Source organism: Diadema setosum, chromosome 13 (genome assembly GCF_964275005.1).
Source record: "Diadema setosum chromosome 13, eeDiaSeto1, whole genome shotgun sequence".
Lineage (NCBI taxonomy): Eukaryota > Metazoa > Echinodermata > Echinoidea > Diadematoida > Diadematidae > Diadema > Diadema setosum.
Window position 1 is genome coordinate 20,901,061 of NC_092697.1, and position 25,333 is coordinate 20,926,393.

The 25,333-nt window shown below is 38.5% G+C and overlaps 1 protein-coding gene across 1 annotated transcript in view; it reads right to left on the bottom strand.

The window, feature by feature from the left end:
- Positions 1 to 25,333, bottom strand: part of LOC140236756 (lactoperoxidase-like) — a 67,039-nt gene that overhangs the window by 2,108 nt on the left and 39,598 nt on the right. Inside the window, exons 9-14 of the mRNA XM_072316684.1 lie at positions 23,833 to 23,937; positions 20,179 to 20,288; positions 16,741 to 16,914; positions 15,595 to 15,767; positions 3,214 to 3,340; positions 1,257 to 1,473 (exon numbers count right to left, since the gene is read on the bottom strand). Of these exons, the coding sequence (XP_072172785.1) occupies positions 1,257 to 1,473; positions 3,214 to 3,340; positions 15,595 to 15,767; positions 16,741 to 16,914; positions 20,179 to 20,288; positions 23,833 to 23,937 (906 nt within the window). The remainder of the gene's footprint in view (positions 1 to 1,256; positions 1,474 to 3,213; positions 3,341 to 15,594; positions 15,768 to 16,740; positions 16,915 to 20,178; positions 20,289 to 23,832; positions 23,938 to 25,333) is intronic.

Genomic DNA, 25,333 nt, shown 5'->3' on the forward strand with positions numbered 1-25,333 from the left:
CACTTTGTAATTGCTACTATGTGATTCAGTGAAAAGCAGTAATAAAGTGTCGGCCTACATAGGTCCTCGGGCGCTTTAACAGATGATGGAAGATGACAAGAAATAGGTGTCATAAATATGATAGCTGTGGGATATGCTTATTTCGGTTTTAGGATAATTCAGTTGAGAACGAGCAAAGCGAAATTTACAGGGAGACATTATTATTCTCTCTTGCGTGCACCGCGGTAATGATATCAAGATGGAGTTGCAGGGTAAATAGTATCTTATTTATAAGTGCTAGACCCCCCACCTCCTTTTTGCATGCACACATTGTAGACATATAATGGAATGTAATGACGACAAATCTGTCGAATAAGATCTGCTCTTTTTCATACTGTTCAGGGGTTTGCAAGTTCGCATATAATCGTGTATGTGTTTAAAAAAACGGACGAATTTTAGACAATTTAGAGGGAGTGAAGAAAAGTGTAAAAAATCTTCGCTATTTCACCAAATGTGGTCATTACTGTGCATGATTTGCCCCTATACGACGAAATAAGACTAAAAGAAACTATCTAGATACGAAAGAATTTCCTGTCTCTCCCAGAAAGAGAAATCCATCTTTTCTCCTGTTTCTTTTCTCTTTTTATATGTCATGATTATTACAACGTAGCATCAAGTTCATACCTGTTTATTATGAATTCTTTTTATTGATTTCATAATTAAAAACGCACAATTTCACATAACATTATGGATATTATGTGTTGTGTTGTGTTCTTCCACATTTGGAAGTTTTACAATTTGTGATCCCTCAAGTTAAATATCCAAATAGATGATATTAATTTTTTTTTTTTTTTTGGGGGGGGTATTTCGCTGTTTTGCTGTGATTGCGTAAGTAGCTCTTGTTACGTTTAAGACAGTTCAAAACAAATCTATTTTGTGTTTGTGTGTGTGTGTGTGTATTGCGTGTGTAACTGTGCTCGGAGTCTGTGGTAAGGTAGCGGTAGAGCATGACTCCACTTTGCTATCTGTCAGCTAATGAACAATTTATTTTCTCTGTGAAGTAAACAACAGAATAAAATTAGAAATGGAGCTCTCATTTTTTATTTATGATCGTGAAACAAGTAAAAATTCTTGGATTTTTAAACACAAAACTGGTGCATGCGCAACACACACACACACACACTCAAACGTATTTTTCTATTCAACACTTTATAGAGGGGACCTGTCAAGTGTCAAAGCCAACGCTAGAAAGGAAAGTTGACAACACTAAATCTTACTTAGTCTGATCCCGAGCTAGAGCTACCAGATTCCTTGTCAGCACTCGGGGTACCCGATGGGTCGACAACGTTGATCTTCCAAGCATCCAGATTTAGGCCAGGTATCTGGGTGGTGTCGGAACAACTCACGCGATGGTTTGAGAATTTTGGCAACTTCAACCCATCAGCTGTAGGAAAATCCACTTCCATGCTATACTGTGCCCATGGCTTCTCGTTGCTGCAGGAAAGCATGAAAACAAAGTAGCGTTCATTATCAAAATGGGTTTTGATATTTAACTCCATCAGGTATATTCTAGGACACACACATACGCACACACATACACACACAAAAACAAACAGATATAGATATTATGTTGTTATCATGAGGGTATGTAAGTGAGACATATAATGAGGGCAATCAGATCTTAGTAGTCAGTCCGTATGTAACGTGTTTGGTTTGAAACTACTAGTATTATGTACACATGCTTCAATTCGTGAATATTCTCTTATTTTATCGTTATTTTATCTTATACACAGCATGTACAGTAATCTACCGTGTACTCAATACCATTCGTAATTTTCTTATGTTCTTTAGAAGAAAAGAACTTAGAAATGCCTTGTTTAGAATTAAATGACATTACATCACAACCCGTAAGTGAAATATCAATAATCATTACCCTCAAACTTTACCGGTGAAAAGAAAACACACATACACACACACACACGCACGCACACACACACACACAAACAAAATAGGGCTTTATCGCTCGTTCGAATGCCCTTCATCAAGAGTGGTATGAAATTAACACCTCTGTCACTGCATCGGAACAAATGCTATATTTTTTAAACAAAACCATAACAGGTGACAGCAGGTATTCAGTTTTGTTATGCTTTTGTTTTGCTTTTTTTGTGTGTCTGGTGGCCGTTGGGGTCACTAAAATCTTTAAATCTGAAATTTGGGTTGCCTAAAAAAAGTAATGTATTGGCCCCCAACAAACAACATTACAATCCAATTTTGCATCTTACTTGCCCGATGGCCACTACAGGATAACCATTCTGAAAATTGGGCGCGACATTAACTTTAAGTGGCTCCATTGCGGGGAACCCAGGGTAAAGTGGACCAAAAAGTTTGTTTTTGTTGTTGTTGTTTATATCATCTTAGGACGTACCACGGTTTTGCTTTTCAAATGATCAGTTAAATCAAATAATTTGAACTTTGGAATGTGCTACTCGAATTTGATTTTATTGCCCGCACCTTCGAGGCACAGTGAAATACGGTGGTTGTTTTTCATGTTAAAACCATATACTCCTGCTAAATTGCTGCACTACGGCATTGTACATTCGTGCACAGTTTTTTGCACGTCCTGTTTTCTATAAATACCAATTCCTCAAATTATACAGTTTCTAGTCCTGCATGATTTCTACGTGTTGTGATTTTCCACTTAAGAAATCTTTCATCATTTAAGAATGCTTTCAGGAGCGGTCAGACTGGCAAAAGATCGAGACGTTTATGATCGCGATCTTTAAGATCTCTAAGTTTTGGCAGTCTGATCGCGTCTACTACACCCTGTGACGTGGGACAATTTCCGCTACCCCTGATCAGTCACTGATGTCATGTTTTAAGAAAGCTTAGTTCCATCCGTCACTAATACGGCTTTCAAGATAACTGAAATAAGCAAGTTAATTCATGATTGATTAATGATTGGTTTAGATGTATGAAAAACAGACATTTTGTATAAAAACACAAATACGATGACTTACTTGCGCAATTCCAATGACAAATGATGCAGCCTCCCTATTAGAGGGTTCTTGTACATGAACTTTAGAACTTTAATGGGAGTGTATTGCTTTACCCAGGGTTCCTCGTTGCCCTGGGTTCCCCTTTATGTGTGTACATTATACATATATTTGCATTCCTTATGAGGTACATCCACACATTGACACAGTTATCACAAGGTATAGAAAATAAAACAATTACTCAAACTTCGTCTCGTGTGGATCTGCCATCATGAAAGCATAGGGTTGAATACTAAGCTCTTCAGGGTTGTCAAGGGTGTTGCATAGAACTCGTGACATTGTCATGGATTTGATTGCCTTCAGTTGTTCTGAAACAGAAAATGAAATGGATTAAGATACGGTTTAATAAATGATTGATAAATGTAGTAGGTTCATACTTATCTACAAAGCAACATTATTTACATTCGGAGTGGAGGTGACAAATACACTTACAAAGAAACACACAGCCAGGGGGCAGTTCTAACAAACACTGTTCAACGAATGCATCGGAGGTTTTTTTTTTTCTTTCTTTATTTTCTTTTTTTCTTTTTAAAGAAGTGCAAAACAATGAGAAACTTAGTTCAGTTCTATTTTTGAATGATTATCAACATCTTAAACATCAGCATGGGTATTTGGCACGGTCGATTGTACTTCGTGAAGGAGACGGTTTTACATAATATATGAATTACAGAAATATATCATCATCAGCATCTGAAGTTTCTATTTAAAAAATAGTGAGGCAGTCCTCACGAATATGAAAAAAAAAATTGTACTAGTTGTTGGTAATTCTAATGAACTACTTTGACCCAAAACAAACTTTAAAATCACGAAACAAGCGCGTATATTTCGACTGAAAAATTGTGTATCCGTAGTGGTGAATATGCTCATGAAGGAGTGTTGGCGGAAGATCAGACGTCACAGAGGCCCATCCGTAAAAACACCGTGTTCTGCTCATTACGCGTACGCTGTTACGGCACATTTTGGTAAATTGCACATTTTGGTAAATCTACCAAAATGTGCAGGACATTTTTTTTTTTAATGATAGAATTTATTGATATCTCGAAGCAACACAATCATACAGAGGATGGATGAAATACATAATTATTACTTCAACACAATATAAAGCCATTTCTTTGGTACAGACAAATTAAACACTTATCTGTATTCAAGTAACTCCTAACTAGCAAAAATACAATAAAGGGATATACTGTAATTATAATGTTTTTTTACATAAACTCCTTATAACTGCTATATTATTATCCGATGGATATCATGCCGAAAACTATAGTATCTTTATTTCTATCATGCGTGCAAGAGTACACAGTATTGCAGACAAATGGCTGTACCCAACCAACAGTGGTTTGCCAGGGTCCTACGCAAGCAGCAGATTATGACCAGCCCGACTCCGTAGTGGACACAAAAATATGTTTTCATTAAAATAATTATTCATAATTATTCAATAAGTGAAATCTTGCTTTAGTGTAAGAATGAATGACAAAAGTATTAAACTTTGTCCACTTTACTCGAAATGACCAACCATGGACCCGGGCCGCCTTCACATTCATACACTCAATTCCATTTCGAAAAATAAGACAAAAATAGCTCTTGGCAGTCCGAAAGCCCGCCCAGGCCCACCCGACATAGTTACGACGAGTGCAAACACGCCAAATAAGTACCGCATGACCATTACAATATACAGGCTGATAAAGGGAAATTCGTCAATAGTAATACGCCCCATAGGAAGAAACATTTAAAAAATTAGCCAACCACATATACCCGCCGTCTTCACGCCCAGGCAGGCCTCCAGCAAGCCATCAGGTCGCCAAGGATATACCCTGCCCGACAAGCAAGCATAAATCGTAAAAGAAAAAAACTACAGTTGCATATAGACCCGCTTAAAAATTTCATGCATACCATTCCAACAAAAGGTGCCGGCGGTAACCCCCCAAAACCCTCCTATGTCCGCCCGATGTAGCAAAAACTAATGCATGCAAGGCGGAATCTAAGGTTTGAATTTTCATTTTATGAAACAAAATTATTTTTTATCATTTTACTGACGGGAAAAACATCCATAAATATATTTGAGTACATTAATAAAGGGTCAGTTATCTATAGACTGAAAAATAAATGTTTCTGCCCGACATAACAACGTCCAATGCACGCGAAGTGGACTCCATAAATTAAAATGTGCAGGACATTGACGGCACATTTTGGTAACTTTCTGCTCCTCCACAATCATCACAAAAACAAATTGTAAGTGCAGTTGGTTTTTGCCCCCACCGAATGAGTTCGATAGCCTAAAGGTCGTGTCACACCTTTCCGGGCAGGCTACGCGGGCTTGTTGCAAGTTTTTCCAGAAGGCAGGAAACTTATCTCGCCCGTAGCTGCCCGGAGCTGTGCACGCAAGTCCGATTTACCCGCAGCCAAGTTTTGAGCAGCACCTTGCAGGCAACTCCCACGCAGGTACTTCGCAGTCCCCGTATGCGGCCAGCGCGGCCAAGATAATGATATTTTGTCATTTCTGTTGGACTTCTGCCATTCCTTCAGATGAATTTCTGAGTTGTCAGCCCCCACGCGCCTGGCACTCAGGTCACACAGAATACTCGCAAGAAGAACATAGGTAGAACGCATCCAGCAAGTAAGACACATGCACAACTCGCCCAATCCTTGTCCGCCTTCAGAAATTGTCCGGTACGCTGGAAAATCCTCACACGCAACAAGCCCGCGTAGCTTGCCCGGAAAGGTGTGACAAGGCCTAAACATGGTTACGGGTAAAAAGGATTTGCGTGCGCACCTCCGGGCGACTACGGGTGAGATACGTGCGAGGTACTGTTATGTGCAGGTCATCTGCGGGGACCTCAGATGATGGTAGTAAAAAATGTTCTTCTCAAGTCGCATGCAAGGCCTGTAAGGCCGTGTCACACCTTTTGCAAGTAAGGATTTTCCAGCACGCAGAAAAATTTTCTGCGGGCGGACAAGAATGTTTGCGAGTTTCGCGCTTGTGTCTTACCTGCTAGACGCATGCTACTTACCTTCAACTTGCGTGTATTCCGTGTGACCTGCGTGAGAGCTTTGAAACCGATCCGTTTTCTGTTTCGAGCGACTTACGGGTACTTTGAAGTACCTGCGTTGGAGTTGCCTGCAAGATGCTGCCGGTAAGGGTCTCCTACTGGTGTTCTGCGTGTACCCCCGCGACTCACTCGGAACATATTTTTAGCATATTCAAGGCCTTGTCATACCGTACTTGGGAAAGTTTTGCGAGTTGAGTTGCAGGGTAGCAAATTTGCTACCCGGAGCTCTCCGCAGTCGGTCCGCACCTGACAGTACCTAGCTCGTATCTGGCCCGTATTTGCAAAGGAGGTGCGCACGCAAGTCCGATTTGCCCGCAGCCAAGTTTAGAGCATGACCAAAACTTTTTCCGGGTGAGTCACGGGGATTGCCCGCAGAGGTACACGCAGAACGCCGGAATAAGCCCCTTAGAGGCAGCTCCTCGCAGGCAACTTCCACGCAGTTACTTCGCAGTCTCCGTATGCGGCCAAATTTATGACATTCTGTGGGACTTCTGTCATTCCTTAAGAGAAATACCTTCACTGAGTTGTCAGCCCCCACGCACCTGGAACGCAGGTCACACAGCATACCCGCAAGTAGAGCTTAAGTATAGAACGCGTCCAGCAAGTAAGACAAATGCAAAACTCGTAACATAGTGACGGCACATTTTGGTAACTTGCACATTTTGGTAATTTACCAAAATGTGCCGATTAACCAAAATGTGCCGTAACATAGGCTCACTAGGTAGTAACCCCGGATTGGTGAAAAGGCGATGGAAATTTGACATTTGTTTTCGTGCTGTGGGTACGCCAGTGTGTACTATATATATTCGTACGGTAATGAGGCCCCGTTAGCTTTCGTGCTTCCAATCTGCCGCTGTGTCAAGCAGTATGCTGTTCGAATCACAGGGAAAATTGTCCAACATTTTTTTTTTCCATCTCAGATAAAAATCAATCAATCAAACAAACAAACAAAAAAGAGGATCGTGAAAGGTGCGCTGTTTGATTGATAAATCTCGGTACAACCAAGCTGAACATAAAAACTTACTAACATTCTCAATGCTTGTATGCGGTATACATAAGTTCCATGATACACATATCCTATTAAACAGCAGTTACGTTCATACGCTGTTCCCTAACTTTAAGTTCAGGTCGAAAAACGTTACTCTCTATGGTTAGCTTGTAGTTTAGCGCCGTGTGGATGCACTCGAAAGTTTGCAATCTTAAAGTTTAGTCGATGAATAGAACAACAAGAGATCTTAATAGGGTTTACGCACTGTCCCCGAGCCACGCTCCATCTGAACACAATAATCAACGAACTTGTGAGTTAGCGTGAACCTCGCGTGTGAACCCGCGTCGTGAATGCATGAGTGGAGGCACTCATAGACAGTTAAGTTTTCGCCCTAAACTCAAGTTTGGCAACTGCATGTGAACATAACTATACTCTCTCTGTCATTGTTGTTTTGCAATATTTTTGAACTATTTGGACATGGAAATAAAAACTGAAATAAAATGAAACATTTTAATGACAGATTTAAAGTACACAATATTTAGAAAGAGGATGAGTAGATTGAATGGCCGCTTGGAATAATATCTCACTTAAAAGTTGGTCATAGCAACAACATTGTAGTGAGGAAGATGTCAGGAAAATCCTCAAAAAGGTGTAGTTCAGTTACATGTATAGTCGGGTTTGTGTAAGTGTAATGACTTATCGGGTCTGTAACCATCGCCTGACTCCGTTGGTAAGACGATAATAACCTTTCCCTACAAACAAGTTAAACAGGGATAATCTCCAATTTCTAGAAGGGCAATGCAAAACATGAAACTTTTTACACATAGCCTTAATTATGTAGCCTGGATCCGGTACCATCATGGCTCGTAAAGGCTTGCATTGACGACCTTCTGCCTAACATAGTGGATCCCTTAGTACATATTATCAATTCATCGCTTACAACTGGCCATGTGCCAAATAGCATGAAAATTGCGAAAGTAATTCCTATTTTCAAGAAAGGGGAGAAGGATGATGTCAACAATTATAGACCTATATCTTTATTATCTTCTATCTCCAAGATTCTTGAAAAAATAGTTTACATCCGGACAGTACGTTTTCTTAAAACCTGTGACATATTTTCAAATGTTCAATTTGGATTCAGGGAAAACCACAGCACAACACACGCATTACTCGCCCTCATCGACAAAGTCACACACGCACTTGACACATTTTCACACACGATAGGTATCTTCTTGGACTTCTCCAAGGCCTTTGACACGATTAACCATGGAATACTTCTCGCAAAATTATCCCATTATGGCATACGTGGAAAGGCCTTGGAGTGGTTCACGAGTTACCTATCAAATAGATCCCAATTTGTACATGTCAATGGTTTTGATTCTCAAAATAAAACGATAACATGTGGTGTCCCACAAGGGAGCTTACTAGGCCCGTTGTTATTCATTATTTATATCAATGATTTTCATAGATCCTCGGAGAAACTATCATTCATATTATTCGCGGATGACTCTAACCTTTTCTTTTCCCATCCCGACCCAAATATCTTAGCAAGAACAGTAAACGAAGAACTGAAAAAGGTTATACAATGGATATACGCAAATAAATTGTCACTTAATATTCAAAAAACAAAATTTATGCTTTTTAGTAACTCTTTAGATAGCCTCCCGGGCAATATATCATTTGATACTACTCCCCTAGAAGAAGTTTCTACTTTTAAATTTCTTGGTGTTTGCGTTGATAACAAGCTTTCATGGAGGAATCATATTGATAGCATATGTAAAACTATTTCACGAAACATTGGCGTAATGAACAGATTAAAATATTATCTTCCTTCATGTGCATTATTAACTCTTTACTCTAGTTTGATACTACCGTATCTAAACTACGGGATTCTTGCTTGGGGTAATACATATCAGATATTACTTGATAAAATTTTTTTATTGCAAAAGAAAGCACTCAGAACTGTTTTTAACCTAACTACACGAGAACATACAGATCCTTTGTTTTTTTACCATAAAATACTAAAAATAAAAGATTTGTATGTGTTTCAACTTGGTCAGTTCATGTTTAATTATAACAGCAACTTTTTACCCAAAATATTTCACGACTCTTTTCATCGAAACAGTCATGTACATAACTATCCTACGCGACGATCCAACGAATTCCATCTTCCATTCATGAGAACCGTACATGCCCAAAATACATTTCTGTATACCGGACCCAGACTTTGGAATAATCTAGATAATAGCTTAAAAGACTCACCCTCATTCCTCACATTTAAATACAAATTCAGAAAACATTTGTTATCTACTTATAATTCTAGATAATCTGAATTAATTGTTTTAATTTATGCTTGAGGTTTCACCTGTCCTGATGTCGCAGCACTTGGCGTGTTCTGTATGCAGACCTCTCTTCTCTCTTTATTCTTCTTTCCTCTTCCTTCCTGTCTTTGTTCCTCGTAGACTTGTATTGTCACCGTCTTCTCTCTTCTCGGTACTGTCTCGCGTCGTATATGTGTGTGGGTAACTGAATGTCTGTACGAGTGTGTCGTCCTTCTTATATTTTCCCGGTACACCAGTTCAGTGAACACCGTCTGGGCATTAGCATTGATACTTATTTCCTATTATTGTCGAAGCCAGCGTATAGCTATATTTTTACAAACGACTTAAGTAATCTATATTTAATATGAATGCTGTAAGAAAATAATAAAACAAACTTGAATAATATATTGCTTACTCATCAATTATCTAGGGATCCACGTCCTACAAGCTTAGCTTTTTTGTGGATCGCTATTTTCCAAAATTGAAGTTATTTTCTGAAAGCTCGCGAAGTATACATGTATACGCATCGTTCCTTCTGATTATTGTACATATGTTGATGCATATAATTTATTTCGTATATTACATGAACCTTTTGTAAAAGTGTAGACAATATCATTTTATGATATGTATACTTTGCATTACGTTTTGATTTTCTTTGATTGGAAATAAACTACGATTGAACTTGACTTGAACTTAATAAATGTTTCAAATCGACATAATGCAAAAAAAAAAAAAAAACACTACATAACACTACATCATCAATTAACCTCTCCCTTACGTCTGGTGAAGTTCCTGTATTATCACACCCCTACTGAACTCTTGACAGGTACGACTTTAAGAATTATAGACCCATTGCCAACCTTCCTTTTTCTTGCCAAGGTATTGGGAAGGTTCGTTTCTATACAGCTAAGGTCCCATACGGAGTCCAGCGACTTATTCCCAGTAAACCAGTCAGCATATCGACCGGCACCATCACTCAACTGAGACAGCCTTGGTAGAGGTTGCCAATGACCTTCTATAAATATACTTGCAGTTGAAAATGGACTTGAAGCCTGTCTAGTCCCGTTATATCTTCCATCTGCTTTTTGATTGCGTGGACCACAACGACTCTCTTCAATCGCCTCGGAACCTGCTCCTGCATAAAGGGATCCGTGCTTGAGAGGATAAAGTCCTATCCAACTGGTCGTCTTCAGAGAGTTACAGTGAGAGGATAACTGTCACAATCCTTCCCTCTCCGTTGGAGGTAGCACAGGGGTCAGTTTTAAGCCCCCTGCTCTTAACCCTCTACACTGGCCCTCTTTGTTACGTAATCAATTCACATCATGTTCAATTCAATTCAAGTTCAAGTTCATGCTGTACAGCACGCCATGTACCCGGATGATACCCAACTCTAACCCTTTATGAGAGCTGATGTCAGGGACAAAAGTGATGCCATTAGTAGACTAACAGATTGCTTACGTGATGTTAACACTTGGTCCTCAGCCTACAACCTGAAGCTCAATAAAGCGAAGACTGAAATGTTGCATATATCTTCTAGATTCAGGCAGCGGTTGGACGATGTTCCTCCCCTGGACCTATCTGGGGTATGTGTGCAGAAGTCAGAGTGTGTCCCGAGATCTTGGTATAACCTTCTATAAGCACGGGCCTCTCCCTTGCCCAGACTATACGCAAAAAGTGCAGGACAGCTTCTTGGGGAATAGCTTCATACCTACAGAACCTAATCTCCCTCCGATCCTCATCAACCTTCTTCTGCATCTCGACGTCTGCGCTCCCATGCCACTGCCCATCTTCAACTGTTGCCCTGGGGGGGGGGGGGTTTCATCAACGTTTGTCGGCGCTGACAACTCGAATCACCATAGTAACAGTCAGTGACCAGAGCATCTCAGCCAATCAAAACCAAGGATTTCGCTGAAATTAGTCAGCGCCGACAGTTGTCGGCGCTGACAAGCGTTGATGAAACACCCCCCAGAACTCGCACCAAGACACCCTTCAGAGAACCCTCATTCGCGGTTATTGCACCCAAGCTTTGGAATGATCTCACCCATTCATACACGACAAGCCTCATCATCTTAAAACTCACCTTTTTCCACATTGATTCTTTTTTTTTTAATGTACTGAGAGTAACCCAATTATTGTTAGTGTTTATTTACTGGTACATACTCATGTACGTCATGCAGTGTTCTTACTTGTGTTTTGACTTGTTTGTTATCTCTGTTTTTTTTTCATTTTTCCTTTCATGTTTTCCCTTCACGCTTAAAAACATTATATTAAGGGCATTACAAAGGTAATGTATTACTATTATCATTATCATAAAGAAAAATGAATGGTTAAGGTATTGGTTACGTTGAAATCGTAATAAAAGCCATGACCGTGCAAAGTATAATTATATTAATGCTATTTATACATGCAATTTTTATGTTCAGGAGTCGCCGCCATTGGAGCCTGGCCTGAAGATTGGCCATTGGGCGTCGCTTCTTGGCGACGTGGAACAGCTACAGGTCCCTTGCCTAAGACTTCCAGATGGCACACAATAACATATCCCAGTTCGTGCCGGAAGCCTGCACAGCCATCTACGAAGAATATAAGGAGGAGATGTTTTACCAGGCCCTCCACACCGGACGAGTGGAAAGCAGTCGCCAGCCAGTTCAGACCGCGATGGAACTTTTACCACTGGTGTGGGGCGATCGACGGGAAACACATCGCCATCAAGAAGCCCAATAGTGGATCGCTCTATTACAATTACATGCATAAGGGAGTCTTTTCTGTGGTACAACTGACAGTCGTGGATGCTAACTATTCGATTTTGTGGTGCAAGGAGGGGTCACGATGGGTCAACGGCTCCTCTTCAGATCCAGCCGTGTTTAACCGGTCCACTCTCCGCGGGGAACTAGAGCTCCACGGTATTGGATTCCCAGCACCGTATCCACCTCCAGACTTTCTGTACTTCCTCTGCGAAAGTGGTTCATTAAGCCATACAGTCGCCGTACCATAGACCCACAAAGAGATAGTGATAAACTACCGGACCTCTTGAGCCCATCGTGTTGTGGAGAACGGTTTTGGGATATTGGCTCACCGGTGGTGGTGCCTACTCACCACCCTGCAGTTGGAGCCTGGCAAGGTGATTCGCGTCGTATTGGGCTGCCTCGCCCTTCACAATTGGCTGCGAAAGCGCCGGTCCGGACTACAGGACCTTAATGTTGACCGCGAGGATGAGGAAGGCAACGTGGTCCCTGGGGTTTGGAGGGATGATGTGCAGATGACCGAGTCCGACCAGATGGTCGGCCAACGGGCCTCAAGGGAAGGGAAAACCCTGAGAAACTATTTGGCTGATTATTACAGTCCCCACTCGGCCGCCTACCATGGAAAGATCGGGTCGTTTAAACACATGAACTCACGATACTCCTGATTTAAAGGAGAAGCAAACACCGAAACACATGTTAATGGAGCAAATGCAGCAATATCAGTAGAATACATCAGTGAAAATTTGAGGAAAATCGGACAATCTGTTCAAAAGTTATGAGTTTTTAAAGTTTTGGTGACGAGATCGCTAGATCAGTCCACTACTACAGATCACAGCATCACTGTGCACTACGATTTTGAGAAAATATAAAGAAAATTCAACATTACATTCACTCTACTAGCATACGAAAAGGGCACTGCCTTTACCTCTTTAGAAATCAGGGGTAAAATTACTTTTTTTTTCAAAAGCACAACCGATGATCATGATTATGTAATTGTAAATTATTCGTGTACTCTTTTTCATGCTTGTTCTTTTTCGTTAATTGTACAGTGCTTAGAAACATTTTCGTCTTAGGAGCTATATAAATTTTGCATATCATTATAATTTTACTCTTGACATATGTCAGTAACCAGCAACAAGTCCAGGGATGTGTTCTTTTCATACGAAATCATATTTTGTGGAATTTTCTCCATATCTTCTTTATTTCGTAGAGCACAGCAATGTTATGAACTGTTATTATTATTAGAATGGTTTATTAGGTAAAATTTGCAGAATCGTAGCCCGAAGGCTAAAATACATTGCAATGACAACCAGATACATTACATCCACATTACTCTTCTCATCCAGCGGACTCGTCACTCAAATTTCCAAAAATCATAACTTTTGAACGGATTGTCCTATTTTCCTCAAACCTTCACGGATGTGTTCTACTAATATTGCTGCATTCAGTCAAGTCACATGCATCCGCTTGGGTTTCATTCCCCTTGAATTTTATGAAGTCTGGAGGCATTCTATGAATTCTACAGATACTCCTGATTTCAATGAACTCTGGGGACATGGTTTTCATTTTCTGCATTCATGTGTGCATAAACATGTAGAAGTTTATGGGGTCAAATATATCATAATATGTTTTTTTGTTCGTTTTTCAACCGTCAACCTTAATATTATTTACCAGAATGGTTCCGGGCTCACTTCTTACTTTCAAAGCCCCTCCCCCCCCCCCTTTCCCCAAGATTGTATAAGGTCAGCAAAAGTTATTGTGACTAATGCAAAGGTGTGGGGACCACTACAAGAAGAGAGAGTCGTAAACCTGTCAAAAATATTGGGGTGTGTGTGGGGGCTTTGTGGGCGCCCAAGGGGTTCGGTGTCCATTTGTATTTTCTATCACACTGGCGATAATACCCGCCAAGTTTGCAGATAATTTGACCATGCATTTTCAAAAGAAGCTCAAAATGTGAAAACTGCCCCCAAAGTCATCGGTCAAGACCCCATCAGTAGATTTGTCATAAACAAACTTAGGTATTTTGTTAAGAGCATTTCTGGCTTCATATGTATTTTCCCCCAAAGATTCTCTATTCCCGAGTTCATGGGGTTCCCATGGGTGGCGGATAAACCTTATTCTATCACCCTATGGCGATGATGCATGTCAACTTTGTTGACAAGTTTTACCACGTGTTTTTAAAAACACGATAAAAATGTGGAAAAATTGGACCCCATACCCTCATCCACCCCATCCCAACAGGGGCACAACTGGCTCTGACATGATCAAACTTAAAAAGGCACCAATAAACGAACGAACATATATAGCTTTTTGTTGCTGTTCAATTCCTGGTTTTATAAACAGATGGTTTCTTCTTTTTTTTTTTTCAAAGATTCCCTAATTCGGTCCACTACCATGGCAAAAATGACTACCAAATAATGCCTGGTGACAAATTTGACAATAGTGTTTAGGAGAGGAATATGAAATGTGAAAAGGGAGCCCACTTTGGTCCCTCCACAGGGCTTCCATGAGGACACTGTGGGATCTGCCATGCACAAAACAAACTTGAAACGAAGTTATCAATCCAATACCCATAGCACTAAATCTATCACGTCTGTTTTTTATGCATATATATATATATATATATATATATATATATATATATATATGTATTTACGTCGATGTAGGGCAAATTTTGTCAATCAGTTGCAATGAAAACATCTCGACGGATGAATTTCATGAATTTGAATAATAAAGCAGTACCCGCTGCATGCTATAAGGATTAGAACTAACACTTGCTGTCGGGCGAAAGCTCTGTGGTCTTATAGTGGAGATGACGCATGTCCGGTGATCAGGAGGTCGTAGGTTCGAATCCTGCTCGAGTATGTACGCCCATGATTTTTTATCATGGCTACTACTTAAATTCAATTCAGTGCTTATTTACGTCAATGTAGGGCAATTCGTCAATCAGTTGCAATGGAAACATCTCGACGGAAGAATTTCACGAATTTGAATAATAATAATAATAACAATATATATATATATATATATATATATATATATATATATATATATATATATATATATATATATATATATATATATATATATATAATATATATATATATGTACATATAAAATTATGTACACATACACATACACATATTTCTTAATTTGGGGGGTTTGTCTCCCGCCCTGAGCCCCAAGTGGAACATGGTACCCATTTAAATAATCTATTGAAACCCTGCTGCCTTAGTGATGTCAGCTGTCAAGTTTGATGATAATCTATCATGGGCTTTTCAAGAATGAGCTGAAAATGTCCAACTTTCACTCACGACACAAGACGGACGCCGGAAGATGAATTATAGCACTAGCTCACTTGAGCCTTTGGCTCGTTGAGGCAAGCTAATGAGGACGACTATAATAATGGTAGACATTACATTCTTTTGTATATGATCGGAAAAATATGTAAAGGTCATTTACCTTCTGTGAATCCGGCTGGGCTGGCATTTTCATACCAGAAACGGTCGCCGAGGCGAAACCTTCTGAACTGCTCGCCAATGAGACAGGCCAGAGTGTGACCAACCCGTCCACCAGGTACATGTTCCTCTGACATAAAGCCGACAAATGGATCTACGTCACGGAATCCGTCTTTCCTGTAGGATCAAAATGTATTGACACACTGTTGGTTATAAAGACGGATATATATATTTTCGATTTGATTCCACATTTTCTTTTGGTATTTGACAGTCTCAAGGTAAACAAAAGTGTAGTTGAGGAGTTACATAACGTTTCCCCATGACACAGGTGATATCGTAAACGTTGAAAATATATGTACATGTATTGCGTATTAACTGCTTATGTTTGAGACTATACTCAAACCATCGCATGTGAGATTATGTGCCTTTCCTTGATTCAATGTTACTTTTAAACGCGATAGAATATCCGACCAGGGAAATTTCCAGAACAGTGTAGTATTTTGAAGAGGTAGGACCATAGCGGAAAGAGAGAAATGTTAAGCAGTTCATATGGAACATGCAAGTACTGGAGGCCGCAAACAGCAGGCTGGACGTAGACTGATATAATAGTAGTTGCCCGTATGGACAGAATAAGCAAAGGAATCTGCAGCACATCAGTGGACAGGGTGTAGTTCTAGAAAAGGATAGCACATTGGGAAAAGAGCGGTTTCGAGCTTAGTAGTGAGCACCGTTGATTTTGACTTCAAAGTATCAATCTCATCATTCAAATGATATTCAACAAGATGTAAAGGACAGCGTACGGAAACAAAAAGAAATAGGAATATCAATCAATGGCCATTCATGCTGAAATGCGTTTTTTTTTTCTCATTTCGCAGGATGTTTGGATGCATGAAAATGACTCGGAAAATTTGACAATGCAAAGTATGGACTTACATATTACACGCTGGATATCATGAAGCATTTTCCTGTTCTACTCTTACACATTAAAGATACAATACATACCTATGTCTCTCTCTCTCTCTCCTTTTCTCTCTTTATGTATCATAGGGCCTATATATAACATAATTATGTATATATAATCATTTATCTATTCATTTATCTATAATGTATACATATACTGATATTCAGATCTGCATTGTGATATACTTGCCCGTATAATTTGATGAGTTTATCGACAATACTTTTATCAGAAAACAGCTTCGCCAAGTCTTCCCAAGAAGTGATTATTTCGTTCGGTGAGCAAAGCTCGCGGTACACAGCGTACTGCTGAAGACCATGCTCACGAGCTCGCTGGATGTTGATCGCAAGGAGGTCAAGCCCGAATCTAGAATGTAATATGTGATAACTTTTGCATTTGTCGGAAGTTCATTAAGAAATGTGTAAAACTGCGTCAAAAGAAGACGTTACACTACAAAGGATACATTAAATGTAAAAGAAATTTTCTTCACACCTGGGGCCCGTTGCATAAAAGTTACTATTATGGTAACTTTGCCATCCAACGGTAACTTCCACGGAATTCTTGATTTTGATTGGCTGTAGAGTATTGTTGCCATGGTAGTTACCATGGGATGGCAAAGTTACCATAATTGTAACTTTTATGCAACAGGCCCTTGGAATCCACCTTATACATTAATAATCCAATGACATAAATAACAAGTCATTATGAGTAATCGTAAGCAGTCAGCAACATTAGAAAGAAAATCAAAAGGGTGAACGTGCAAAACATATCTTTAAATCCAATTTCATGACGTGATCTGGTTGATGAGAGAGTTATAAGTGGAGTATGTTTTAGTTTCAATTTCAGTAAGTTTTATTTCCCCACTTGTACACAACAGAAAATAAGGATAACAATATCAAACATATTATTCACAAGTCGTGAAAATACAAACAAGATTTCATATTACAAGAACATAATCATGTGAAATAATACATGAATTTCATTACAGACCTTTGCGTGCACAGGTGGAGGAGACCGTTATCAATAAGCAAATCGCTTGACTTGGACAACGGACTCAATGTATAGGCAGGGCTCCACACTAACTTTTATTTTTCGTGGCCCGATCGGGCCACCAAAATCATTGATTTTTATTTTTTGGTGGCCCGAAAGTAAAATCTGGTGGCCCGGAAAAAAAAAAATCAAGAAAAACATAAGAAAAACTAAATCGGTCCTACTAAACATAGAAAAATGAATGTTAAATGTTACTGAAGTAATACAGGTTATACCTATGTCTAAAATAAATGAATAGAAAATTCATTTATCTTACCGTTATTCTGAGTTTTAAGATTTAGCATATAGGCTTATAGATTATCATAAAAGTTGATGCCTATATTAGGTGTTCAAAACTTACATTTGAAATGAGAAAGTGGGAGCATTTGCAGACATTTGTAAACATCCGACATTTGTTTCAGCATTGTAAAGAGCCGAAAGTTACTGTTATTCATTTCTGATTGTAACAGCAATCATCCAATATCTACTAGTATTTTAGCATCTTACGAAGCCGAATGTTACCGTTAATCCTTTTCAAATGTAAAAGCAAACACCCAATATTCATTTTAGCATTTTACGGAGCTGAATGTTATCCTTATCAATTTCCGAACGTGAAAGCAAACACCCGCTATTTATTTTAGCATCTAACTTAGCCGATTGATACCATTAATCATTTCCAAATGTAAAAGCAAAAATCTGTTATTTATTTTATCATCGTATGGAGTAGAATATTACCGTTATTCATTTCCAAATTTGAAAGCAAACATCCGACATTTATTTTATTATCGTACGGAGCCGAATGTTACTGCTGTCCACTTCCGAAAGAGAAATGAATCATCTGACAATTATTTTAGCATAGTACGGAGCCGAATGTTACTGTTTTTCATTTTTGAAAGTTAAGGCAGACATCAGACATTTATTTTACCATCAAACGGAGCTGAATGTTACTGTTCTTCACTGCGAAATGTAATAGGAAATATCAGACATTTATCTTAGCATCGTATGGAGCAGAATATCACTATTCACTTCCGGACGTAAAAGCAATCATCTGACATTTATTTTAGCATCTTCCGGAGCCGAATGTAATTGCTATTTACTTTCGAAAGTAAAAGCAAACATCCGACATTATTTAATCAACGTACGGAGTTGAATATTATTGTTTTTCATTTCCGAACGTCAAAGGAATCGTTTGACATTTACTTTAGCATCTTCCGCAGCTAGATGTTATTGCAATTTACTTTCGAACGTAAAAGCAAACATCCGGCATTTATTTTATCATCGTATGGCTTGAATATCATTATTATTCATTTCAAAATCAAATATCAGACATTAAGTTTAGCACCGTACGGAGCTGAATCTTACCGTTATTCATTTCCAAAATTAAAAGCAAACATCCGACATTTATTTCAGTATCATACGGAGTCGGAGACCGTTATTCATTACCAAAAGTAGAGGCAAACATCCGACTTTCTTTGATGGCCCGATGGGGCCACCAAAATCTTCATTTCTGAAATTTTGGTGGCCCAACGTGCGTCATTGGTGGCCCCGGGCCACCGTTAGTGTCAAGCCCTGGTATAGGCTATGTATAGGCTATAGGCCTATACATACCTATGCTATACATAGCCTACGTATAAGCTATGTATAGGCCTACGGCGTTCTGTTTTGTGGCCTATGGTCATGGTACCAGTGCCGACAAACGCTCTAGTAGAATACTCTTCCCAGGTTAACCCTTTCTGAGCCATTGACTTTGGACAGTGAATACAACGCTACAGGGCTTTCTGTACCAACTGGTACTCAAATCACACAAGACGAGTAAGAAACCTTCCAGTACCTAAAAATGTAGGCCAACATTCTACTGAACAAGAGCGTAAGCAGTAAAATTTGTGAAACTCGCTAACAATTCATTTTGCTTTAAACAACTCCTCACTTACCCATCATACCAGGGGGGTGTTAGAGAAGGATTGGAATCTCTATTTAATTTGTGCAAATCCATGCGTAGGTTCTATAGCATGACAAGTGGATGCTTAGCATTCCACTGGTGTTGATGTTTCATGTCCAAGCCGTTCTTCCAAAATAGTTTTGATATTAAGAACAAATAAGATGTTCTTGATTTTAACAAGTTGTATTCAATATGAAATGTTGATTTGATGAAATCTGTGTAGAAATTTTTGGGTACTGTCATGTTACAGAACAAATCCTTTCAGTTTTCCTTCAAATCTTTACGTAATCAATATCCAAGGACTGAAAAAAAGGACTATAAGTATAGTACAAAAAGTTAGCATTCAACCATCTTCCCAACATTCCGATCAGCAGAAACCATTGAAACATTTAAAAAGCATCTGAAGATATATATGTTCGCATCTTGCTTTGGTTGATTTGTTGAATTGCTTACCGGATATATATATATATATATATATATATATATATATGTATATATTTCTTTCTCTTCCTTACTGTTCTTCAACTTTATAATATTATGTAAAATATTCTCTTTATCTGTCCATCTGCGCCTCAGAATAGGCCACTAGATCGACGGCGCATTACAAATGCTGTACTTATTATATTCATATATTATATATATATATGGATATAACTACTCACCCGGATTCTCTTTCAAAGAACAAATTTCCTGTGATAGCGTTTGCAAAATGGCGGTCGACCTTATTCAATCTCTGAGCAATGTTACCAAGCAGCAGTCCATTCACGCCATTCTATAGTCCGAAAATAAAAACAAAACAAAACAAAACTTAGTATAAAGACTCTTCATCTAAATTTTTCGTCTGATTTTTTTTCATTTGATTTATTAATTTATTTTCATTATCATTATTATTGCTTTTTTGCTTCGAGAACAGGAGAAAGCCATCGAGGATATTCAATTTCCTTTTGAATTTAACAGGGTTTTTTGTTTCAATATGAAATGTTTCATAAAATCTGTAAATAGTCATCATGAGGGTTCTTAAAGTAATTTATTTATTGATTCATCTTCTTTAATAGAAAGACTAAGATAGCCTTGGACTATTGCGGACCAAAGGGGAGGAAGAAGGCGATGACGGTCATAATGATGACGTTTATTAGGAAGATCGTCCCAGAATGCTAGGACATCGAAACGGGGGTCCGATATTAATAGCCGGTGATGGTACTGATTGTGCCTCTGCAGTCGGAGCCCCGGCAGGAGCCAGACCTGCAACAAGATGGAGTTCAGGCTCAGAGAGATGCCATCTTTGGGACCAATCTTCCAAGAACCTCATCGACAAAGTGGAAATGGTCCAGAAAAGAGCGAGATCCACTTTGAATCGCTACCATAACACCTCAAGTGTCGCCAAAATGCTGCAAGAACTTGATTGGACCACTCTGGAACAGCGCAGAGAAAACGACAGGCTAATCATGATGTACAAAATACACAATAATCTTACACATCTTTCGGCACAGGACTATTGTATCAAACAGGTTACTCAGTTGACGAGAGCCACGCAACCACATTCCTATCAGATACCACAGGGCCTACTCGAGAACTGAATCGCATCGGCATTCGTTCTTTCCAAGAACGGTAAGGAGCTGGAATTCCCAGTCGTCGAAAATTGTTGCACCGCCATCTGTGGGATCATTCCGTAACCGATTAACGGTTGATGACAGTGGCTAGTCATTTTCTCCAAATTTGTTATGCGCTTGTAAATATCTGTAAATAAACTGTTTAATGTAAATAACACAGTCTGCAAGAATGTTCAGCCTATTGAAGGAGGCAGACTTAACCAGAAGAAGAAAAAGAAGAAGAAGAAGAAGAAGAAGAAGAAGAGATAACGGAGGAGATATGAAATTTGACCGAAAAAGTAAAAAAAAAAATGGTGACATTATTGTCTACACAAAACTGGGTTTTACTGTGGTGGGTTACTGTTGGTCACAAAAGTGAATTATTGAACGACGAAATCGCAGGGTACATAATAATTATCAGAAACATCACATCGGAAGTTCCTTCGTCGTTAGTGACTACACTCTTAAAAACTTTTACCCAACACTGGGCAACATACTGTCCACACAACTATTGGTTAAAATCTGCCCAACTGATGTTGGGTAATGAGTTTGCTATGTGGTAGGGCAAATTAAATTGCCCACCAGCTGTTGACCAATCAGACTTTACCCAACTTTGCAATTTCCCAACCGTTGGTTATATTTTGAGTTGGGTAATCATTTGCCCAACCAGTTTTACCCAATTAGACATTACCCAACTTCCATTTGTCCAACTGTTTTAATAGTAAGTTGAATTTTGGTTAATCAAAAATTTTGTGTCGAATTATTTGATGTATGGGTGTTTACCAGAACATGTGTATGTCAAGACATTACATTGTTCATATCTAACCATAATCTAATCATAATCCTACAGCTAGTCGTATACTTACAAGTACATCTAGGCTTAGCCTACATCCTAGACCTAGTTATAGTACCAGGGATATCTCATTCACATATATAGGGCCATTTGGTTACCATGTAGATTACACCTTTATCATGAAAATATGAAAATACCTCATAAAAGGTACAAGTTGAAATTGTGAATATCACGGCAGTAATATTCAATAAATTTCTAATACATTTCAGAGTTTAGTGAAATCATAAAAAAAATATTAAATTTAACAATATTTTATTATTTTCACGAAGCGAATTTGAATAGCTTATGAATATTCATGAGCAAAACATATCAACTGGTATCAACTGGTATCAAAATTTCAATGTTTTAGTTACTGGGTTTTAATCTGGAATGGAGTCGTAACAAAGTTCAGTCAGGTATATGGGTTTTAAATTGTGTCATCTAACTATTTGCACACAAACCGATACACACACGCACGTACACACACACACACAAAAAAAAAACACACAAAATACAAACTAGCAATATTGTAGGAGTATCTTGTAGTTTGCTCACACAGACAGATACTCCCACAATGTTGATTTTTTAACCCCTCCGGTGTTGACGGAATAAAGGGAAACGTAAGAAAATTATGTCAAAATACGTCAACAATGTAGCTCTTGCTTATATATATTATATTAATCATAATATATATATATATATATATATATATATATATAAAGACAATAGCGTGTTTGTATGTGTGTATGTGTGTTGTCCACCCTCCCATTCCTAAAACGGAGAACACCCAATAGTAGGCCCGTAATTCTTGGTACCCTCTACAAAATCGTAAGGTTCAGCCATCCTTCCATACGTAGGCATATACCACACACACACACACCGCCACATACATACACACATACATGCGTACACGCACAGACTTTTTTTACTTGTCCATGAAAATTTACCAACTTAGAAAGGAACATAACAAAATTACCCAAGTACTGGTAAGAAATACCCAGGCTTAATGTGCAAAATAATGTTGGTGAATTATATAAGGCGAATTTCTACTCAAGTATCAGTTGCCAAACAAAACTTACCCAACACGCAAAGGGAATGCATCACTTACACAACAGCGGGGCAAAAAAGTACCCAACTCTCCATTATCAATTCTGTTGGTAAATATTCGCCCAATATTTAAGTAAAAATAATTGCCCAATGTTAGTTTGATCACCTAAAAGCTCAGTTGGGCGATAATTGCTCATAATGATGATTTTTTCTTTTTTTACCAACCAACAATTACCCAACTAAATTTACCCAATATTTTAAGTGTGTAGCTTGAGCTCCATGAACGGATTTTTATGCTTCATCAAATATTTCTGCGAAAAGCACCTTCAATATTCTTTAAAAAACAACCTCAAAACCCACCTTTTTGATTTAAATTGACAATTGTGTACATGTATGTATATATGCGTATATTGTTTGTTTATTCTTATATCTTCTTGATACTCTGTTGTAACTAATATGCTGTTCCATAGCGCTATGAGTATCTTTTAGGTAGAAAGAGTGTTTTACCAGAGACTCTCTGTTATTAGTATTATTATAACGTACTTGCGGCTCAGTAGTTGCATTATGTTTCCCTTTTCGTTAAGCTTTGTAAAATATTTGTTTTTAAAGTTTAATAATTATACATAATCACTATCTGCTCATCTAAGGATTCCAGGTGAATGTCCCGATTAATGTCTTATAGAAACATATAAATTCTCCAAACGAAACGCTCTTCATGTTTGTATTCTTTGTTTCGTGCCCTTTGTTAAAATCGCGTATTCGTATTAACACGGAATTCCATGACAACAATGAGACAATCTAATCGACATTTTCACGACATTTGCTAATTTTGATGTTTAACAGCTTACCTTTGCGTGGTCATACACAGGTAAAGCGTTGAAGAAAGCAAGATGCAATGGGAGGGGTTCCAGCTGAGAGTTGTCATTGGCACGCCTCTCTAACAATGATGGAATCTTTGATTCGGAAAATACAAGAAAAAAACAAACACATCATGAAGAGTAGATAACCAAAGAAACACCAGGCATCAAGGCAACTTCTACTAGAATGCGAAATAACGACTATGCTGAGCATTGTTCAGTTGCTACTATTTATACAAAGGCAAAGGAACTGTGTAAGTACTAACGACGTTGAAGAAGTTGTATGATAAGTGACATCCGTCGGTGAGTAGCTTTCATGAACATACGAATCGAATACCGTAACACAATAGTTTTCTTCGAGATAGTGTATTAGGCAGTCATACTTAATGTGAAATGATACTCTGTGCTAAAATCTTTGATAAATCGAACAAAATCAAACATACAATACATTCTTTTTATTAATATCAGATATGAGGTAAGAAAATTGAGCTTCACGGCTTCTTGTATTTTCACGCAAACAGCGACATTGTTAGCGACAACCGCATATTACGGAGAAGAAAAGTTTCTGAAATAACATGCACCATAACATGCACCATATAGGATCCTATTCAAATTGATGGAAGACATTGAAGCACAAACATGTCATTTTCCTGTTATCCAAGTGCGTGTGTTTGTTCATTAATGTTATCTTATAACGACAAATAAATGAATGGAGATCATTGTTACGATGAAGACAATAGATGTTGCATGATGTAAGCTGAGTATATAGTAGCAGCTTTCGACCTCAGGTCTTTCACAGCTTTATTGTCTGTATGAATACAAACATGGAATAGAAGTCTTAAGCATAACAAACAATGGCTTTTCATCACATAATGAACATAAGGAATTGAGTGTGATTTCAGCATGAGCTAACGACTTCAGGACATATTTGGCCACATATTTGGCAAAGAGCGAAAGAGAGGAAAAGAGAGAGAGAGAGAGAGAGAACACAGCAAAGGATATATAGCCGTAGGTGAGAGTTGGCGTTGCCTTGTCTATGTGATTAATGGGATCTTTCTACGCTTTTGTCCAAACTTATAGGGGCTTTGATTGAGGTTTATTATGCATAATCCTGATTTAATTCTTTCAGCTCAATTCAACAAGTAAGGTGAGGGAGATGAAGAAGTTCCATCCATTCCCATGCCCATAGTATAGTATAAAATTTTTAGGGCTTTTTATTGATAGTGATTTATCTTGGAAATCCCACGTTAGTTATTTAAGTAATATTCTTTCTAAAAATACGGGTGTTCTTAATAGACTTAAGAGTGTTTTTCCAAGTCAAATTCTGCTTAATCTTTATTCTACTTTGATTACTCCGTACCTTAATTATGGTATTCTTGTGTGGGGGAATGCAACTAGAAATCTTCTTGATATACTGTTCCGTATTCAAAAACGTGCCATCAGAAACATCAACCATGTCGGATATTAATTGTCCCACACGAATGATTTATTT